The 17,507-nt window shown below is 44.8% G+C and overlaps 1 protein-coding gene across 7 annotated transcripts in view; it reads right to left on the bottom strand.

Annotated features, from left to right (window-relative positions):
- The window catches only part of Adora3 (adenosine A3 receptor), a 37,039-nt gene that overhangs the window by 13,965 nt on the left and 5,567 nt on the right, over positions 1-17,507 (bottom strand). The window contains exons 1-2 of one of the 7 annotated variants that reach the window (XM_042683304.1): positions 9,678-10,363; positions 5,911-6,749 (exon numbers count right to left, since the gene is read on the bottom strand). The exons of 3 other annotated variants lie outside the window; for them this stretch is intronic. In XM_042683304.1, the coding sequence (XP_042539238.1) occupies positions 6,143-6,749; positions 9,678-10,027 (957 nt within the window). In that variant the 5' untranslated portion in view covers positions 10,028-10,363 and the 3' untranslated portion in view covers positions 5,911-6,142. Of the gene's footprint in view, positions 1-5,910; positions 6,750-9,344; positions 9,367-9,677; positions 10,368-17,507 lie in introns of those variants that run through there. 3 more of the 7 variants (XM_042683353.1, XM_042683363.1, XM_042683348.1) reach the window with 3 other exon arrangements.

Genomic DNA, 17,507 nt, shown 5'->3' with positions numbered 1-17,507 from the left:
CCAATTAAACACACACACAAAAGCTAGAAGTAGAGCTGTGGCTCAAGTAGTAGAGTAATAGCCTTGAGAATAAAAGGTCAGAGACAGTGCCCCAGGCCCTGAGTTCAAGCCCCAAGGACTGGCACAAAAAAAAAATAAATAAATAAGTACTCTCTCCTCTAAAGGAGAACCTATAAGATGAGGCCTTAGAGACAGAGTGAAAAATTGCAATACATGGAACTTACCTTGGTCCTAAGGAAAGCAAACACTTCAGAACTATTCAACAACAACTAGATAGTTGATATTACTACGAAATAATAGTTCCTTTTAATATGTGATACTAGTATTATCGTAGTTCTCAAGATGGGTCTTGGGGACCTGCTTGTATGTATCTGAGACTAAATTGGGGCTGTCCTGTATGATCAATGAAATATGGCAGAAATGATGGTGTGTGTGCATTCAGAGGTGGGGTCATAAAAGGTGTGCAACTTTACCCTAGCTTCTTGTACTATTTCTCTTGGGAAAGTAGGCTAGCACATTGTGAGAGCTCTCAAGCCATGGAAAGATCCATGGGAAAAGAATCACTTTGCTACACATGCAAGAGCCACCTTGGAGGTGGATCCTTGGGTCCCAGTCAGGCCTTTAGGTAACTGCAGATCTTGTAAGCTTGTAAGAGACCTTGGGCATGAACTACCCTAACAAGATGTACCCTGAGTTCCTAGCCCATGGAAAACACAGGAGAAAAGAAAAGTTTGTTGTCTTAAGCTTCAGAGGTTTGGAATTACTTGTTATACAGCACTGGAAAATCAATACAGACTGTGTGGTCATACTTGTTAAAAAACAAAACAAAGCCTGGCGTCGGTGGCTCATGCCTGTAATCCTAGCTACTCAGGAGGCTGAGAGCTGAGGATCACAGTTCAAAGCCAGCCCAGGCAGGAAAGTCTGTGAAACTCTTTTTTTTTTGGTCTGGTTGTGGGGCCTGAACTCTGGGCCTGAGCACTGTCCCTCAGCTCTTCGGCTCAAGGCTAGTGCCCTACCACTTGAGCCACAGCTCCACTTCCAGCTTTTTTCTTTTTGCTTATGTGGTGCTGAGGAATCGAACCCAGGGCCTCAGGCATGCAAGGCAAGCACTCTACCACTGAGCCAACTTCCCAGCCCCGAGTCTGTGAAACTCTTATCTCCAATAAACCACCAGATTACCAGAAGTGGCACTCTGGCTCAAGCAGTAGAGAGCTAGCTTTGAGCTGAAGAGCTGAGGGACAGCACCCAGACCCAGAGTTCAAGCTCCATGACCTACACACACACACACACACACACACACACATATACACACACACAAAAAACCAACAACAACAGTGCTATATCTGGGCATGGTGGTCTACACCCATAATCCCAGAATATAGGAGGCAGAGGAAGGAAGATAGAGTCCAAGGCCAATCTCAGGTATATAGGGAGACCATATCTCAAGAAAACAAATAAATAAAAGCAATCCTTGTCTTGGTCAATGCTGGATGCGAAACATTAGGGAATGCTTCATAAAACCAAAGAAAAGGCCAGCAGAAAGAAAAAAGGATTGTGCACAGAGAGACATCAGCAAAGCATCCAACACGTGGAAAAGTAACCTTCTAAAGCAAATTAAGAGCCAGGCATCAGTGACTTAAGCCTGTAATCCAAGTTATTCACAGGAGACTGAAATCTGAGGATCTCAGTTCAAAGCTAGCCCAGACATACAAACTGAAAGACTCTTCTCCCCAATAAACCAATAAAAAGCTGGAAGTGGAGATGTGGCTTAAGTGGTAGAGCACCAGTTTCAAGCAAAAAAAGAGCTGAAGGAGAGAAACCCTGGCCCTGAGTTCAAGTCCCAGTAACAGTACAAAAAAAGAAACAAAAAACTCCACTTAAGTGGAGGTCTTTGTTGACTTGAGTTTCTACATAGACAAAAGTATGACTCAACATATGTCAATAGCCAACACTTGTAATTAATCAGAAACTGCAAAACTAAGTCCTTATTGGGGGCTTACCATTTTAATCAATCAAATATGTTTTATTTGCCTGTTTCCATGAACATCTTATAAAAGTCCCCAGAACCCCCAGACCCCCCACAAATTCTCAGTGCAGAGCTAAACTACTTGTGGTCTGGTGCTACTGAACCCACAAATCATTGACTGCTGAAATAAACTTGTTAACATTTTAGTACACCTAGAGGATTTGTTTGTTTCTTGAAATGAAATGTCCAGGCTGGTCTCAAACCCACAGTGTTTGAATAGAGTTGAGTTGAGTCGGAGTTTTGGAGTTGAGCTGAGCTGAGCAGAGTTGAGTTGGTAAGTAGCTGGGATTATAGGCATGGCCCACCATACCCAACTTCCAAGTTTATCTTGTAACACCACTGTAAAACTTTCCTTACTGTTGTGCCTTGCTGTGAGCCAAATGCCAGTGCCAGAGCCTACTCCTCTTGCCACAGCAAGCACAGATTAAGTAGTTTCTGCTTGTTCTTGGTACATTACAGATTTCCACACAACTTAGTAAAACATAATAATAAAGCAATCACTTCATTTAACATCCACCTTTGTGTCTCAGCTTCTGTATATGGAGGAGGAGAAAGCTGTCCTCAGATTTGTCTGGGTGGTCTTTTTCAGAGTAAAAGACACTTCCTTTTCTACTTGCTGAAAGGGAGCTAACCAGAAGTGGGGCCATGGGTCAGGGGATTTCTGCCATTGTCATCTGCAAACCTGAGACTTCTAGCCAAACTTCTCACCAATGACTTTTGGTTCATCTTTTTTGAGTTCACTCCAAGTGCTTCTTTTGAGCTGGCAGGAGGGGTACACTTTGCAAAAGCAAAACCACACACACACACACACACACACATATACAAAATGCAATTCTCTGAAATCCACCAATCCATTAGTCATTGGGGGTAGGGGTGGTGTGTGGGGAGAACCAGGAGCAGAGAGATAAAATTGTAAATCAATAAGTGAGCTCCCTATGGGTTAGCTCTTCCAGTAACATTGACGGGCCCAGGGCAGTTCTTGACTTGAGGGAAATGGACACTTTAAATCAAGTTCCCCCCCCCCAAAAAAAAGTCAGGAGCTGAGAGTTGTTATAGCAACTGGGTTAGAGATTGAAAATTAAGAGGTATGGTGTGCAGGAAACTGAGAGCCCCACAGCACTTCCTCTTCCTGTTCCCAAACAGGGCAGAGGTCATGAAACCTTAAAACAAATCCAGGATCTCTTCCTGGAGCTGTGAGTCAACTAACGGTAAAAATGCAATAAAGGAGAAAAGCTTTGAAATTCTTGATTCTTTTTGGGAGAAGAAATAAAGATCCTTTGCTTCTAGGAAATGTTAACATGGGTAAATGTGGTCGTCAGGTTGTGGCCTAAGATTAGGTTTAGAATATACTTTTCAGGAATGGTGAAGCCTTCATTTCATACACCTTGTCTTTGTGTAATAGTAATCTCTACTTTGCTACATGGGCTCAGAAGTGAGAATCCATACACAGATGCAAATATGGATGGGCCAAAAGAGAGATGTCACCTTGAGTGTCTGGAGCCACAGTCAATACTTGAATGATGTGACACTCAGCCTTCTCAGTATTCTGATTAATGATCAGTAATAGTAGCTAAGGAAAGCCACAGGATCAACTTGGTTTCCCAACAACCAATAAATGGATCAAATGGATCAAGAAAGTATGGTAATTATACATAATGGAGTAAGGAAAATGGATGGAGCTTATTACCAATTGTGTTGGGGAGATAAGTCAAGCTCAGAAAGAGAATTATCAGGTTTTAACTCATATACGCAATTTAGACCTAAAACAAAATTAAAGGACATGATTGTAAAAGAGGGGCTGGTAGGACGGGAACAAGTAGGAGGAAGGAATGGGAAAGGAGACAGCAATAGGGTGAATTTGTTTTTGGGTCCTGGGGCATGAACTCAGTACTTGGATGCTGTCCATGAGCTTCTTTCACTCAAGATTAGTTCTCTACCACTTGAGCTGCCGCACCTCCTCTAGCTTTTTTCTAAGTAATTTATTGGAGACAAGAGTCTTATTGACCTTAACTGCCTGAGCTGGCTTGGAACCTCAATCCTCAAATCTCAGCCTCCTGAGTAGCAAGGGTTACAGGTGTGAGCCACCAGTGCCTGGCTTAGGGGTAGATATTACCAAAGTATATTATGTGTGTGTGTGTGTGTGTGTGTGTGTAGGTGTGTGTATGTCTGTGTATGTCTATGCAAAAAAATATAGCATAATGAAACTCACTAAAAACTTATAAAGAGAGGTGTTAAGAAAGGGTACTAGAAACTGAATGCTTCTATTACTGAGAATTATTAATTATTTCTGAGATCTGAGAATTACGGTTTGAGGCCAGTCAAGGTAGACAAACTCGAAAGACTCTTCCCTCCATTAGCCAGTAAAAGGCTGAAAGTGGAGGTGTGGCTCAAGTATTAGAGTGCCAGCCTTGAGGGGAAAAAGCTGAGCAAGAGCAAGAGGCTCTGAGTTCAAGCCCCAGAATTAGCATCAAAAACAAAAATAAAAAGAGTAATATACTTGGAGTGAACCTGATCACAGTACATTATATGTATGTACGTAAGCACCACAATGAAACCTCTTGTACAATTAATGTATGCTAATTTAAAATGTGAAGAATAAAATAGTAGCTAACATAAAAATCTCAAGGTCACACGCAAGTTTGAACCCTTTTGTGTGTTCATTGTCCAGGAGGGGTGTGTGTGTGCGTGTGTGTGTGTGTGTGTGTGAGAGAGAGAGAGAGAGAAACAGTTCAGATTTTGAAGTCACAAGCCCCTCCTTCTTGTCTAAGAATAAGTGGCCAAAACTTTGGAGAGCCCCATAATGCAGAGTGAAACCTAAATCAACTACTTGCTGGTCATGTGAGCTATAGACAAGTTACTTAACTTCTCTATGCAAAACGGAGACAAAAAATAAGTATAGGCTGGGCGCTGGCGGCTTATGTTTGTAATCCTCCCTACGCAAGAGGCTGAGATCTGAGGATTACATCCAACACCAGACTGCATAGGAAAGTCTGTGAGACATTTCTTTCTGATTAACTAGCAAAAAGCTGGATATGGGATATAGCTTAACGTGTCAAACACTCCCCATGTTGTCAGGACCAAAGGGAATAGAATTTGCAAAAGGCTCCGTGAAAAGGAAGCGTCCAACAAATAATAACTATCTGATCTCTTTTTGCTTTACATCCACTATTCCTCTCAAAATGAGTACCCTTCTCCCCAAAAGTGATTAGTACTGGTTCTCTACCAACAGATGAATGGTTCATAGAGCAAACAAATGTTTTCTCATCATGAGCCCAGGAGTGAGGAGCAGGGGGTTCTGGGATACTATCTGGCATGCTATCTGGCTCTGATAGCAAACAGGCCAAATCTCAAGAGCGTCCAGCTGGGTTTTCAAGGCCCAAATGACTAGCAAAGAGCTACTCAACAGTTTGCTATCATCTTTTATTTAATCAAAACACAGGTGACTTGAGTAGCCTCAGGGCCCCCCTTAAACCATTCCCACCATCTCCCAAGACTCTTCCAAGAGTGGATTCTCTGCTGAAATCAATTCACCATCACATACACTTCTAGCCCAACTTGAGCCATTTCAACAACAACAAAAACAAAAAACCTTTAAGATTCCATGGCTTCTCCTTCTGTTTTGGGAAGAAGGAACACAATCAGCCCCGAGTCAAGCTTTTAGAAAATTCAATTAAAGAAGAGCAAGAGACCAAGGCCAGGCACTGGTGATTCATGCTGATAATCCTAACTACTCAGGAGGTTGAAATCTGAGGATTGTGGCTAGAAGCCAGCCCAGGCAAGAAAGTCCATGAGAATCTTACCTCCAATTAATGACCCAAAAATCTAGAAGTGGAACTATAGTTTAAACAGTAGAACACTAGCCTTGAACAACAACAACAACAACAAAAAAAAGCTCAGGGACAGTGCCCAGTTCCTGACTTCAAACTCCTGGACAGTCACATGAATAACAAAACAAATTTGATAGAAGGAAAGAGTGGTAGTGAAGGTATGATTGTAAGCAACTTGTCAAATGCTCCCCACCCAGGCAATAGGAATCAAGGTCTGATAAGGCCCACGGTGTTTATTGACACTGAATCTGAAGGTTAAGGAGACAGAAAAGTCATCGTTCATAGGTGACTACTCAGAAATCTGCTCAATGCTTGAATCTATGCAATCAGAGGGTCGGCAGCTTCTACAGGCTTTAAGGATTAAAATGTAGGTCTCCTTGAACTTCTTGATTTTGTAAGCGTAGACAATAGGATTCATCATGGAGTTGGTGTGGGATAGCAGGATGCCCAGGAATATCACAAACTCTGGTACTTCAACTTCAAAATAGAGAACACAGTTGATGATAGACAAAGGTAACCAGCACAAAGCAAACAAGAAGAGAACCAGAAACAGGGATTTGGCTGTCTTGAACTCTCGCCCATAAAATGAACCTGGCTCTTTGAAACCAGACAGGTTCTGACTGAGTTTGTTCCGAATGATATAGAAGATGTCCAGATAGATGGCGCACATGACCAACAAGGGAATGAAGATCCAGGTGAAGAAGCTGAAGAATACCATATAGTCCATGCTCATGACGGAGGGGAAAGTGCATTTAATGGTGGTGACATTTTGGAAGTCACTTGAGGTCCTTTTCACATGCCAACCAAACATAGGGGTCAGTCCCACCAGGAAAGATATCAGCCAACAAAGGCCCAGGGCAAGCCATATTCTTCTTTGAGTTGTGACCCTTCTGTATCTGTTTGAATACAAAAGAGCCAAGTGAGTTCACAGCAGGAAATACTACATCCAGGAGCTGATGCTAGTGGAAAAAAAAAAAAAAAGAGTCAAAGAGCCAGGTGCTGGTGGCTCACGCCTGTAATCTTAGCTACTCAGGATGCTGAGATCTGAGAATCTCAGTTCAAAGCCAGCCACCAGAAAACTAGAAGTGATGCTGTAACTCAAGTGGTAGAGCGCTCGCCTTGAGCTGAAGAGCTGAGGGACAGTGCGCAAGCCCAGAGTTCAAGCCCCATGACTGACAAAAAAAAAAGAGTAGAAGAAAATAACAGAGCATACTCTCCAAATTTCTGCTAAGAAGAAAGGAGTGCATCAAGAGTCTACAGTGATTATGTCTGAATGCTGCTAGATATTTAAATAAGATGAACAGATAAAGATGAGAGAAAAATCCAGAAACTTCTCTGGGAGACACAGAATGGATCCAGAATGTGTGGCCAAGAGTTAGCTGCATGGGGCTAGGAAGGTGGCTCAAGTGGTAGAGTGCTAGCCTTGAGCACAGAGAGGCTCAGGGACAGTGCCCAGGCCCTGAGTTCAAGCCCCAGGACTGGCAAAAAAAAAAAAAAAAAGAGTTAGATACATGTTCTCTACTAGGACTCCATTTCCAGTTCAAGAATTCCTCAGTTCCTAAATTAAAGCATTAAACTAACTCTCCTAGGATCATTTACATGGGGAGACACACATTCCTAAAGCATGATTGCCTGCTCTACTCTGCTTTCTCTGCCCCTGGTGTGAGTCTCAGGAATTACACCCCTTCTCCCTTACCTCACCTGTACCTGAGCCTGCCCTTTTTGCCCAATGGGCATCGATTCTTGGCACCTGAGATAATGAATCATTGAGGTTGGAAGAGCCCTTAAATGACTCTCCCAGTGGAAGCCACCATTTGCCCTTGAAGAAGACCCTTCTTGTCAACAGCCAACACAAATGGCAAAAGTAGGGAAATAACTGGAAAGTACTCTTACTCAGAAAATTTTATTTCAATAAAGATATTTTATTGATAATCAGCTGGAGATATTTTAATGATGATCTCCATTTTACTGATGGCAATGAAAAACAATAATGTAAATACCCAGGGGCCAGTGGCTCATGCCTGTAATCCTAGCTACTCAGGAGGCTGATATATGAAGAATATGGTTCAAAGCCAGTCCAGGAAGGAAAGTCTGTGAGACTCTTATTTATTTATTTATTTTTTGGTTGTGGGCTTGAACTCTGGGCCTGGGCGCTGTCCCTCAGCAATTGAGCTCAAGGCGAGCACTCTACCACTTGAGCCACAGCGCCACTTCTGGCTTTTTCTGCTGAGCAATCAAACCCAGGGCCTCATGCATGCAAGGCAAGCGCTCTACCACTGAGCCACCTTCCCAGCCCCAAACTCTTATCTCCAATTAACCACCAAAAAAATCTGGAAATGGAGCTGTGGCTCAAGTGATAGAGTACTAGCCTTGAACCAAAAAGCTTAGGAGCAGTGCCCAGGACTAACAGGCATGTGTGCGCGCACACACGTTGCAAATATTAACAATTATAGCAACTATTTTTTATATTGCAGGAATTTTTCTAAGAACATTGCATGTGTTAATTCATTGAATCTTGTGAGGAAGGTATAACTATTATGGCCAAGCAGACCAGGTAAATACATACACGCTACAAGTGGTGAAGTTACCATTAAAAGAAAGGATATAAAAGGAAGCTTCTCAGGCCAGGGGCCAGTGGCTACTCAGGAGCTACTGGCTCCTGAGCTACTCAGGAGGCTGAGATCCTGAGGATCGAGTTTCAAAGCCAGCCCGGGCAGGAAAGTCCATGAGAGCCTTATCTCCAATAAACCACTCAGAAAACCAGAAATAGTGCGGTGGCTCTAGTGGTGGAGCACTAGCCTTGAGCTGAAGAGTGCAAGGACAGCACCCAAGCCCAGAGTTCAAGCCCCACGACTGACAAAAAGAAGAAAAAAAAGAAAAGATAAAAAAAACCTTCTCATACACTGACACAGATGAGAAAATGGAAGCAATAAAGGTTAAATAACTTGCTTAGGGTCATATCACAAGGACGTGAACCCAGACTTTATTGAAAGCTTCTTTTTAGCTTCTTCACTATGCTCTTTTCCCAAGTGCCACTTAGGACACTAAGAGATCTGAGTCCTCTCATCATAAAAAGAATAAAAAGAAACACTGAGAATTCTTATTCTTTCCAGGTGCAGGTGGCTCACATCTGTAACCCTAGCTACTCAGGTATCTGATGAACATTCTCAGCCCTATCAGAAAAGTGACAAACAGGCCCAGACAGAAAAGTCCATGAGACACTGATCAAATTAACCAGCAAAAAGTTAGAAGTAAAGATGTGGCTCAAGTGGTAGAATGTCAGCCTTGAGCAAAAAAAAGGCCAAGAAAGAGCTCAAGGCTGAATTCACGCACCAATACCAGAACAAGAATAAAAAAAAAATAAAAAAAAAAAAGAAAAGCAAGATCCTCTTCCTCAACATTGGGGCAAGCACAGACCACGGAAACAAGATTAAAATACTAAAAATCTACTTTTGCAAAGCAACGCTATCATGTTTACCTCTTATTCTTACCTTCCTGCTCCTGAAGTATGATCTCTTATCTAGTAGATTTCTATCATTTTTACCCTCTTTAGAACTACGCTCTTGAAGAACTATGCGCTTGAAGAACCATGCTCCATGGTCAGTTGGAGAAGGGATCAGAGCACTTTTCTGGTTCTCATTCCTGAGTCTCAGCTCATCATTGCTAAATTGCTCTCAGACTGTGGGTGAAAAGGCATTGAGTTCGCTCTTTGGACTTCAAGGGTCAATTCCGAGTCATTTCTCTCCTGGAATCTGAACTTGGTTAACCCCTTTCCCTGGCACCTCTATCACTGCCCCCACCCTAGCCCTCTTCAGGTAAGTTACCTGATGGTGAGCTTGACCCGCAGGTAGCGGTCTATGGCAATGGCCAGCAAGGACATGATAGAGGCATGGGTGAAGCTCAGCAGCACGGAGGTCATGAGCAGACAGCTGTAGAAGAACATTTCAATTCCCAGGCTGACCACAATGGCCACAGGTATGACCAGCAGCCCGACTGCAATGTCAGCCAGGGCGAGAGAGACAATGAAATAGAAGGTGGTGGTCTGTAGACTGGGGTTCAGCTTGACCACCCAAATGACCAGCACGTTACCCACGGTGGCAAAGAAGCCGATGAAGATCTCCATGGTAATGTAGATCATTCTCAGCCACAAAGGAGCAATGCTACTGGCTACCATACTGTCCCAGAGGAGAGTCCCAGGTGACAAGTGAAACCAGTAGGATTCGCTGGAGCCTAGTGGACCTAGCTCTTGGCAGACATCTTCTCAGAGCAGTGGCAGAAATTCACAGCTGGTTCTCTCTGCCTTGTCTTCGCTGGTGATTTCTTAGAGACCCTTCTCCTTAGAGAGGGGTCCACCCCAGGGTGATCACCTGCAGCCCTTGTGGGCCACACATTCTGGGCATGTAGGCTGAATCTGAAAATGTCGCTTCTCTTAGTTCCCCCAGACAGATGCAATCAAGGCCTCTGCCTCCCCCTGTCCCCAGAAGTCTTTTCGAGCTCCATCGAGATAAGTCTCCCTCTTTGGGGTGTTTCAGGAAGTGAGATAGGCCAAGAGGAAGAGAGAGCCAGGGGCGCTCAGCCAAAAGATGGACAGAACAGAAAAAAGGATGGCCTGAGATGTCCAGCAGAAAGGTCAAGATAACATTAGGTGTCAGCAGCTGAGAGTGTAGGTTTGGGTGGAAGAGGAGCTAGAAACCTGGCTACGTGATATCCTTGTTTTCTGCTTGCCAAACACAGATTCCATGATAAGGAGAAATAGAGGAAGAAGAATTAAGAGTTTGGTAGCAGCCGCCTAGTCTTAGCTGGAACTTGACTCCTACTTAGAGCAGAACAGCACTGAGGATTCCGCTGCAGAAGGAGACACTGTGGAGCCCAGCTGGAACCCAGCCTTTACATCAAAGATCCTTTGGCAGACCACTGGTGCCTCACACCTATAATCCTAGCTACTCAAAAGGCTGAGATCTGAGGAGCAAGATTCAAAACCAGCCTGGGCAGGAAAGTCCATGAGATTCTGATCTCCAATAAACTGCTCAGAAAAAGCCATAAGTGGTGCTGTGGCTCAAGTGGTAGAGCTCTAGACTTGAGCAAAAGAAGCTCAGGGACAGTGCCCTGAGTTCAAGCCCCAAGGACTGGCATGTGTGCACATGCATACACATACACACACACACACACACACACACACACACACACACAAAAGGTTCATTTTAAGACAAGCAAATATTCCCTGCTCAAGGTTTTACAGGCATTCACATACAGTGAGACCAAAGCAGGACACTCTCTTAGGAAAGGAAGAGAAAGGCACAATGCCTATGTGCATCTGATCATACAAAATAATATTTATGAACATGAACTCCAGGAAATAAAAACAAGAGTTTTCTTTTTACTGTTTTTGTTTTCTTTCCTTATTGTCTAGTTCGTTTGTCTGCGCATCTTTTGGGAGTGTAAGGGGGGGGAAGCACAGAAATGGAGGGCTAAAGGGTAAACAAATGCAGCAATAGTACTCATTGGACACTGTGTTGAAAATGAACTGTCCAATTTGTGGGTGGGATATGAGGGAAAAACAGAGGGAGAATGAGGGAAGGGGTAATATTGTATTCTTTGCCTGACTAACATAAGCATTTTCAAATAAAAATAAGGGGCTGGGGAAGTGGCTCAGTGGTAGAGCGCTTGCCTTGCATGCATGGGGTCCTGGGTTCGATTCCTCAGCACCACATAAGCAGAAAAAAGCTGGAAGTTGTGCTGTGGCTCTAGTGGTAGAGTGCTAGCCTTGAGCTGAAGAGCTGAGGGACAGTGCCCAGACCCAGAGTTCAGGCCCCACGACTGACAAAATAATAATAACAATAATAATAATAATAGAGTAAAGATACAGCACCACTTGTACACATCTCATTTGTTTTGTTTAGCTTCCATCATCAACTTCCCACAACTCCAGTAGTTCCACGTACTCTCCTACTAGCAAGTGGCCATGTCAGACCTCTTTGAGGAATAGCCAGAAAACAGTACAAACAGTTATACAGGAAGGAAAGATCATTTGTATACTATCTGCCACGCTCCCTCCCCAGATCCGAGCCTCCATCCTACTCCAATGGTCAGCAGCTTCTGAGATTCACCAACACTTGAACGCAATCATATTGGGTTCAGATGCTTCTTGGTGGCACCCACAGTGGTAACCTAAATCAGGCATGTTAGAAAGTCATCCAGGAGAACCACTAAGACCTGTGCCCACAAAGGCGACAAAAGGGCTTAACTGCTTTACCTTAAGCACAAATCTATGTATGATCCAAACCCAAATTTGGCAGTAACAACTGTTGTGATTCCACTTCTGGCTTTCTGCTGGTTAACAGGAGATAAGAGTCTCAGGGATTTTCCTGTCCCTGCTGGATCGGAACTGAGATCCCTCAGATCTCAGCGTCTTAAGTAGCTAAGATTACAGGCATGAGGCACTGGTGTCCAGCAAGCCAACACTTTTTAATGGGGTAGTTGAAAGATGCTTGAACATGGGGCTCTGCTGTACCCCAAGTTGGTCAAGTCCAAGGAATCTCATGCTCATTGGCCCTACAACTGTCACTAGTCCCTGAGCAAGTACCTCAGAGAGTAAGGGACACTCCTCCTTGGTTATATTCCCTTTGTTCCAGCATTTTCCAATGTTAGCTATGCCGGCATCCCTGTATTGAAGAATATGGAAGCTTTGCCAGCCTCGATGTAGCCTTTCTTGAAAAACTGCTCTCTTTATCTTTCCTTCAGAGGAGGAAATTACTGAGAGTACTTTTTTTGGCCAGTACTGGGTTTGAGCTCAGGGAATGGTGCTGCCCTTCATCTTTTTTAGCTTGAAGGGAGTCATAGCTCTGGTTCCAGCTTTTTTAACTTTGGGGGTTATGTGGGGTTAAGGATCTCACAGACTTTCCTGTCTGAGTTGGCTTTGAACAGCACTTCTCAGATCTCAGCCTCCTGAGTAGCTAGGCTGTGAGAGTAATTTCTACCACACTGCAAAGAAAAAAAAAAGCCTTTCTTATCAAAACACAATCTGAATCTTGCTTAATTAATATTAGAAATTCCTCACACAGGTAAGGTCCATACCTATAATCCTAGCTACTCAAAAGGTTGAGATCTGAGACTCTTATCTCCAATTAACTACCAAAAAGCCAGAAGTATAGCCTGGGAATGTGGCCTAGTGGTAGAGAAGCCCTGGGTTTGATTCCTCAGTACCACAAAAACAGAAAAAGCTGGAAATGGCGCTGTGGCTCAAGTGGTAGAGTGCTAGCCTTGAGCAAAAGCAGTTCAGGGATAGTGCTCAGGCCCTGAGCTCAAGCAAAAAAGCCAGAAGTGAAACTGTGGTTCACATAGTAGAGAGCCACCCTTGAGCAGGAAAAGCTAAAGGAACTACTCCCAGACCCTGAATTCAAGCCCCAGTACTAGCACCAAAAGAAAAGGGGTGGTTAATTCCATTTTTCCCCCTAGACACCCAGTACCACCAAATAGGTGAAAGAAAGACCTCTCTGGATAGAGAGAAATCAAGCTGCTAGGCGGTGATAATGATTGCAGGTAAAGGGCACTTTGCGGAAGAGTTTGACATCCACATACCTTCTTAACAGTCCAACCTAGGGAGCCACATATAGATCAAGTGGCATGGTGTCAGGGAAGAGAACAGGCTTTTCTCTCTGTTTAAGGAAAGGCAAGGGGAAACTCCTATATGGAGAAAGAAAAAAACGGTAGCCTGTGTGTAGCTTTGGTCCAAAAGCTGACGGTAGGAAGGCTGGGAACAATGGGTCCCATCTACCAGAAGTAGCTTTGCATCCTTAGGTATATGTGTATTCAGTTTCTTTTTCCTGTCCTTTACAACTTGGGTGAGTTGCCACTCTTCTATCTTAGCTAAATTAAAGACACCAAAGAGCTGGGAAGGTGGCTCAGTGGTAGAGTGCTTGCCTTGCATGCATGAGACCCTGGGTTCCATTCCTCACTACCACATAAGCACAAAAGCCAGAAGTGGTGCTGTGGCTCAAGTGGTACAGAGCTAGTCTTGAGCTGATGAGCGAGGGACAGTGCCCAGGCCCAGAGTTCAGGCCTTACAACCAATCAAACACAACAACAACAACAAAACAATTTATTTGCTGGGTGGCTCACGCCTATAATCCTATCTACTCAGGAGGCTGAGATCTGAGGATGGCAGTTCAAAGCCAGCCCAGGAAGGAAAGTCGGCGAGACTCTTATTTCCAATAAACCACTAGAAAACTGGAAGAGGCACTGTGGTTCAAGCAGTAGAGTGCTAACCTTGAGCTGAAGAGTACAGGGACAGCGCCCAAACCCAGAGTTCAAGCCCCATGACCGACAAAAAGAAAAAAGATGGGGCTGGGAAGGTGGCTCAGTGGTAGAGCGCTTGCCTTGCATGCTTGAGGCCCTGGGTTCGATTCCTCAGCACCACATAAGCAAAAAGAAAAAAGCCGGAAGTGGCGCTGTGGCTCAAGTGGTAGAGTGCTAGCCTTGAGCTGAAGAGCTGAGGGACAGCGCCCAGGCCCAGAGTTCAGGCCTCACGACCAGACCCCCCCCCCCCAAAAAAGAAAAAAGACAAAAAAGGCACCAAGATCAGGTTCCATCACTGTATGATTGTGGGACAAGAGCGCATAAACAGGGGACACATTTGCTAAAACCACACCCCTTCTTCTCATCTGGGAATTCCACTTCTGCAAGTTTTGCGTATCCCTTGGGGGTTTCTTTTCTGCAAACAAGAGAAACCTTTCCTTCTTGTTTTCTAGCTAAAGAGCCATCACTGCTGGAATGAGATGAGGAGGGGAAAGTCTTTCCCAGTCACCATATTGTGTCTACGACATATTGGGCCCAGTGTTCTGTTTACTCAGATAAAAATTGAATCGGAGTGAGGCATCTATCATGCTTAAACTCCTAGCTACGTGGGAGATGGAAATTGGGAGGATCTCAGTTCCAGGCCCAGGTTAAAAAGTTAGTGAGAGCCTTGTCTCAACGGAGAAGCTGGGCATTGTGGTGTGCACCTGTCATTCCAGCTACTGGAGGGATAAAGTAGTCAAATGGACGTTAAGGCCAGCCCAGACAAAACCACAGACTCTATCCTCAAAATAACTGAAGCAGAAAGGCTAGGAGCATAATTCAAATGATAGAACCCTGGCCTAGCAAGCATAAAGTCCTGAGTTCAAATCTCAGTACCACACACAACAAAACTCTGAAACCCTGAGAAAGAAGACAGAGAAACCAGGGCAGAAGGTCACATCATTTACCTATTCTCATCCTGTGCCTCAGTCCCACTTGGCTCACTTGCCTTGCCTTGTCCTATCTTCTCCACCCATCTCTGTGCCACTAGTTCCTAGCCCATGCCCTGAGGCGATCGGCATGCTCCTGCTGAAAGGCAACCTCTGCTTATACAGGACGGCCTGCTCCCTTCCTAAAAACTGGTTATTCTTAGTCCTCACTGCTAAAGTGCAGGCTCTCCTTGGAATGGTCCTCATCAGGCACCCCAAGGTAATGGGGTCATTCAGACTCTTCAGGCTCCTGCTACCTGTCTCTTCCATGGAAGCCATAAGAAAACAGGTGCTATAAACTTTCCCCTGGGTATATAATGACAACGTAAGGCAGCTGGGCCCTGCAAAGGTCCATGATACCAGCTCTCTGATGTTCTCTGGTGCAAAAGACACTTTGAGTACTGTTGAGTTAGCTGAGCATCAGAAGAGTTAAATAATGTGCCCAAGGTTGCACAATGAGGAAGTGGCTAGCTGGCATGCAAATCCAAACTCCTAGCCAGGCGCCAGGGGCTCACACCTAGCTACTCAGGAGGCTGAGATCTAAAGATCACGATTCAAAGCCAGCCCAGGTAGACAAATTGGAAAGACTCTTATTCAAGTGGTAGAGTGCCATTTGAGTGAAAAAAAAAAAAAAAACTAAGCAAAAAGCACTCAAGCCTCAGTACACACACACACACACACACACACACACACACACACACACACACACACACACACACACTCCAGGCTCCTGGCCTCAGAGTCTAGGTTCTGAATGTCAGCTTCAGTTAAGTGGATGAGCAAAAGAACAACCATACAATGCTTTCACAAGTACCAAGACCCCCGAGAGTGATATTGTCAGATTACCAATATTAGTAGGGGATCCGTATCTTTTTTTTTTGGGGGGGGGGTCCGGTCATGGGTCCTGAACTCTGGGCCTGGGCGCTGTCCCTCAGCTCTTCAGCTCAAGGCTAGTGCTCTACCACTTGAGCCACAGCGCCACTTCCGGGTTTTTTCTTTTTGCTTATGTGGTGCTGGGGAATCGAACCCAGGGCCTCAGGCATGCAAGGCAAGCGCTCTACCACTGAGCCACCTTCCCAGCCCGGGGATCTGTATCTTAAGATCTGGAAAAGTGGCCAACAAGACAAAGCATAGGTGTAGAAGCAGCAGCAGCTCAGAGTTTAGATGAGATGGCAGAACTAGAAAGACAACTGCATAAGCAGGATGTTGGTGGGGTTGGGCTCAGAGCTGGGAACTCTGAGCCAGAAAGGAAACCATTCATGGGGCCAGGGTACAGTACGGCATTAGTACAGCATTATTTTCAATAGTGAAATAAATTATAAGTCAGCTGGGATTCAGGAGATATCCCTCCTCCCAAAAGAAGGCCAGAACTCTTTTCAGTTCTAGTAAAAAGAATGTGAACTCCATGGGGGAAGAGGCAAGAGTCTGGGAGGGCTCATCATCCTGAATTTTAGGAAAAGTGACTGGAGTCCTGGGAAGGAAAGTCCTGGCCTGTTCCAAGCCCTGACTGAGTGTCTCCTTGGGCCTGATGCAACAGTCATAGGCCGCAGCCCAGGACATGCTGTCTCATATTTGGAGACACTATTCATTGGATCTTCTGCAGCTTCTCAGAAAACCTCAGCCACCAGCCTTCAAGGTTAGCAAGATGCAGTGTTAGCAGGAAACCCAAGAACGCGATTGTTGGAGGCCAGAACCCATCCCAGCAGCTCTGGAGACAGGATGTCAAACCGCCAGAAGATGGTAGCTGCCACCCAAATCTCGCACTGACTGGACTGCTGCTTGTAGACTTGCACAAAATCAGTCTTGCTCACTTCCTCTTGGTCTCATCACCACTTCCGCAAAACCTTGGTATTTTTATAGACCTTTATGGTTGCAAGCCAACAGCAGAGACTTAAGAGGAACTAGTTTCAGAGTTGCCTTGAACGTGGCTGGTGCTTGGGCCCCTCCCTTACCACCCTCTTTCCTCTCCTTTCTGTCTTAAACTCCTCTTAAGCTGAGGCCAAAATGCCATGATGTCTCCCAACATCTCCAGTACATGGAGGGTTACTTAGTGTCAAGGGGAGAAAGATAGCAAACTGAGATCTGGGATGCCAGGACAAGGTTCCTTTATCCTGAGTTGCAGGAAATCCTGCCTGCGGTAAAGGAACTATTCTAAGTGCCCCTGCCTCGCTTGCCAGACCCACACCGGTTAAGTCAGATCTCTGGGCTCAAGTGGAGAATCAAGGAGGTAGAGTAAATGCTAACCTTCATCCAGATCCTAGTTACTCGGGAAGTGAGGAAGACCTTCAACAGCCTGGTCTTAGGGACAAGAGTTCCCAATACTTGACTTTTCTGTGTCTTTGCTGAGGTGGTTTGCTTAGCAATGACCACTAGATGGCAGCACATTCCTAC

Source organism: Dipodomys spectabilis, unplaced genomic scaffold (assembly GCF_019054845.1).
Source record: "Dipodomys spectabilis isolate Male_0828 unplaced genomic scaffold, ASM1905484v1 ptg000002l, whole genome shotgun sequence".
Lineage (NCBI taxonomy): Eukaryota > Metazoa > Chordata > Mammalia > Rodentia > Heteromyidae > Dipodomys > Dipodomys spectabilis.
This window is presented reverse-complemented; position numbering and strand designations above follow the sequence as displayed.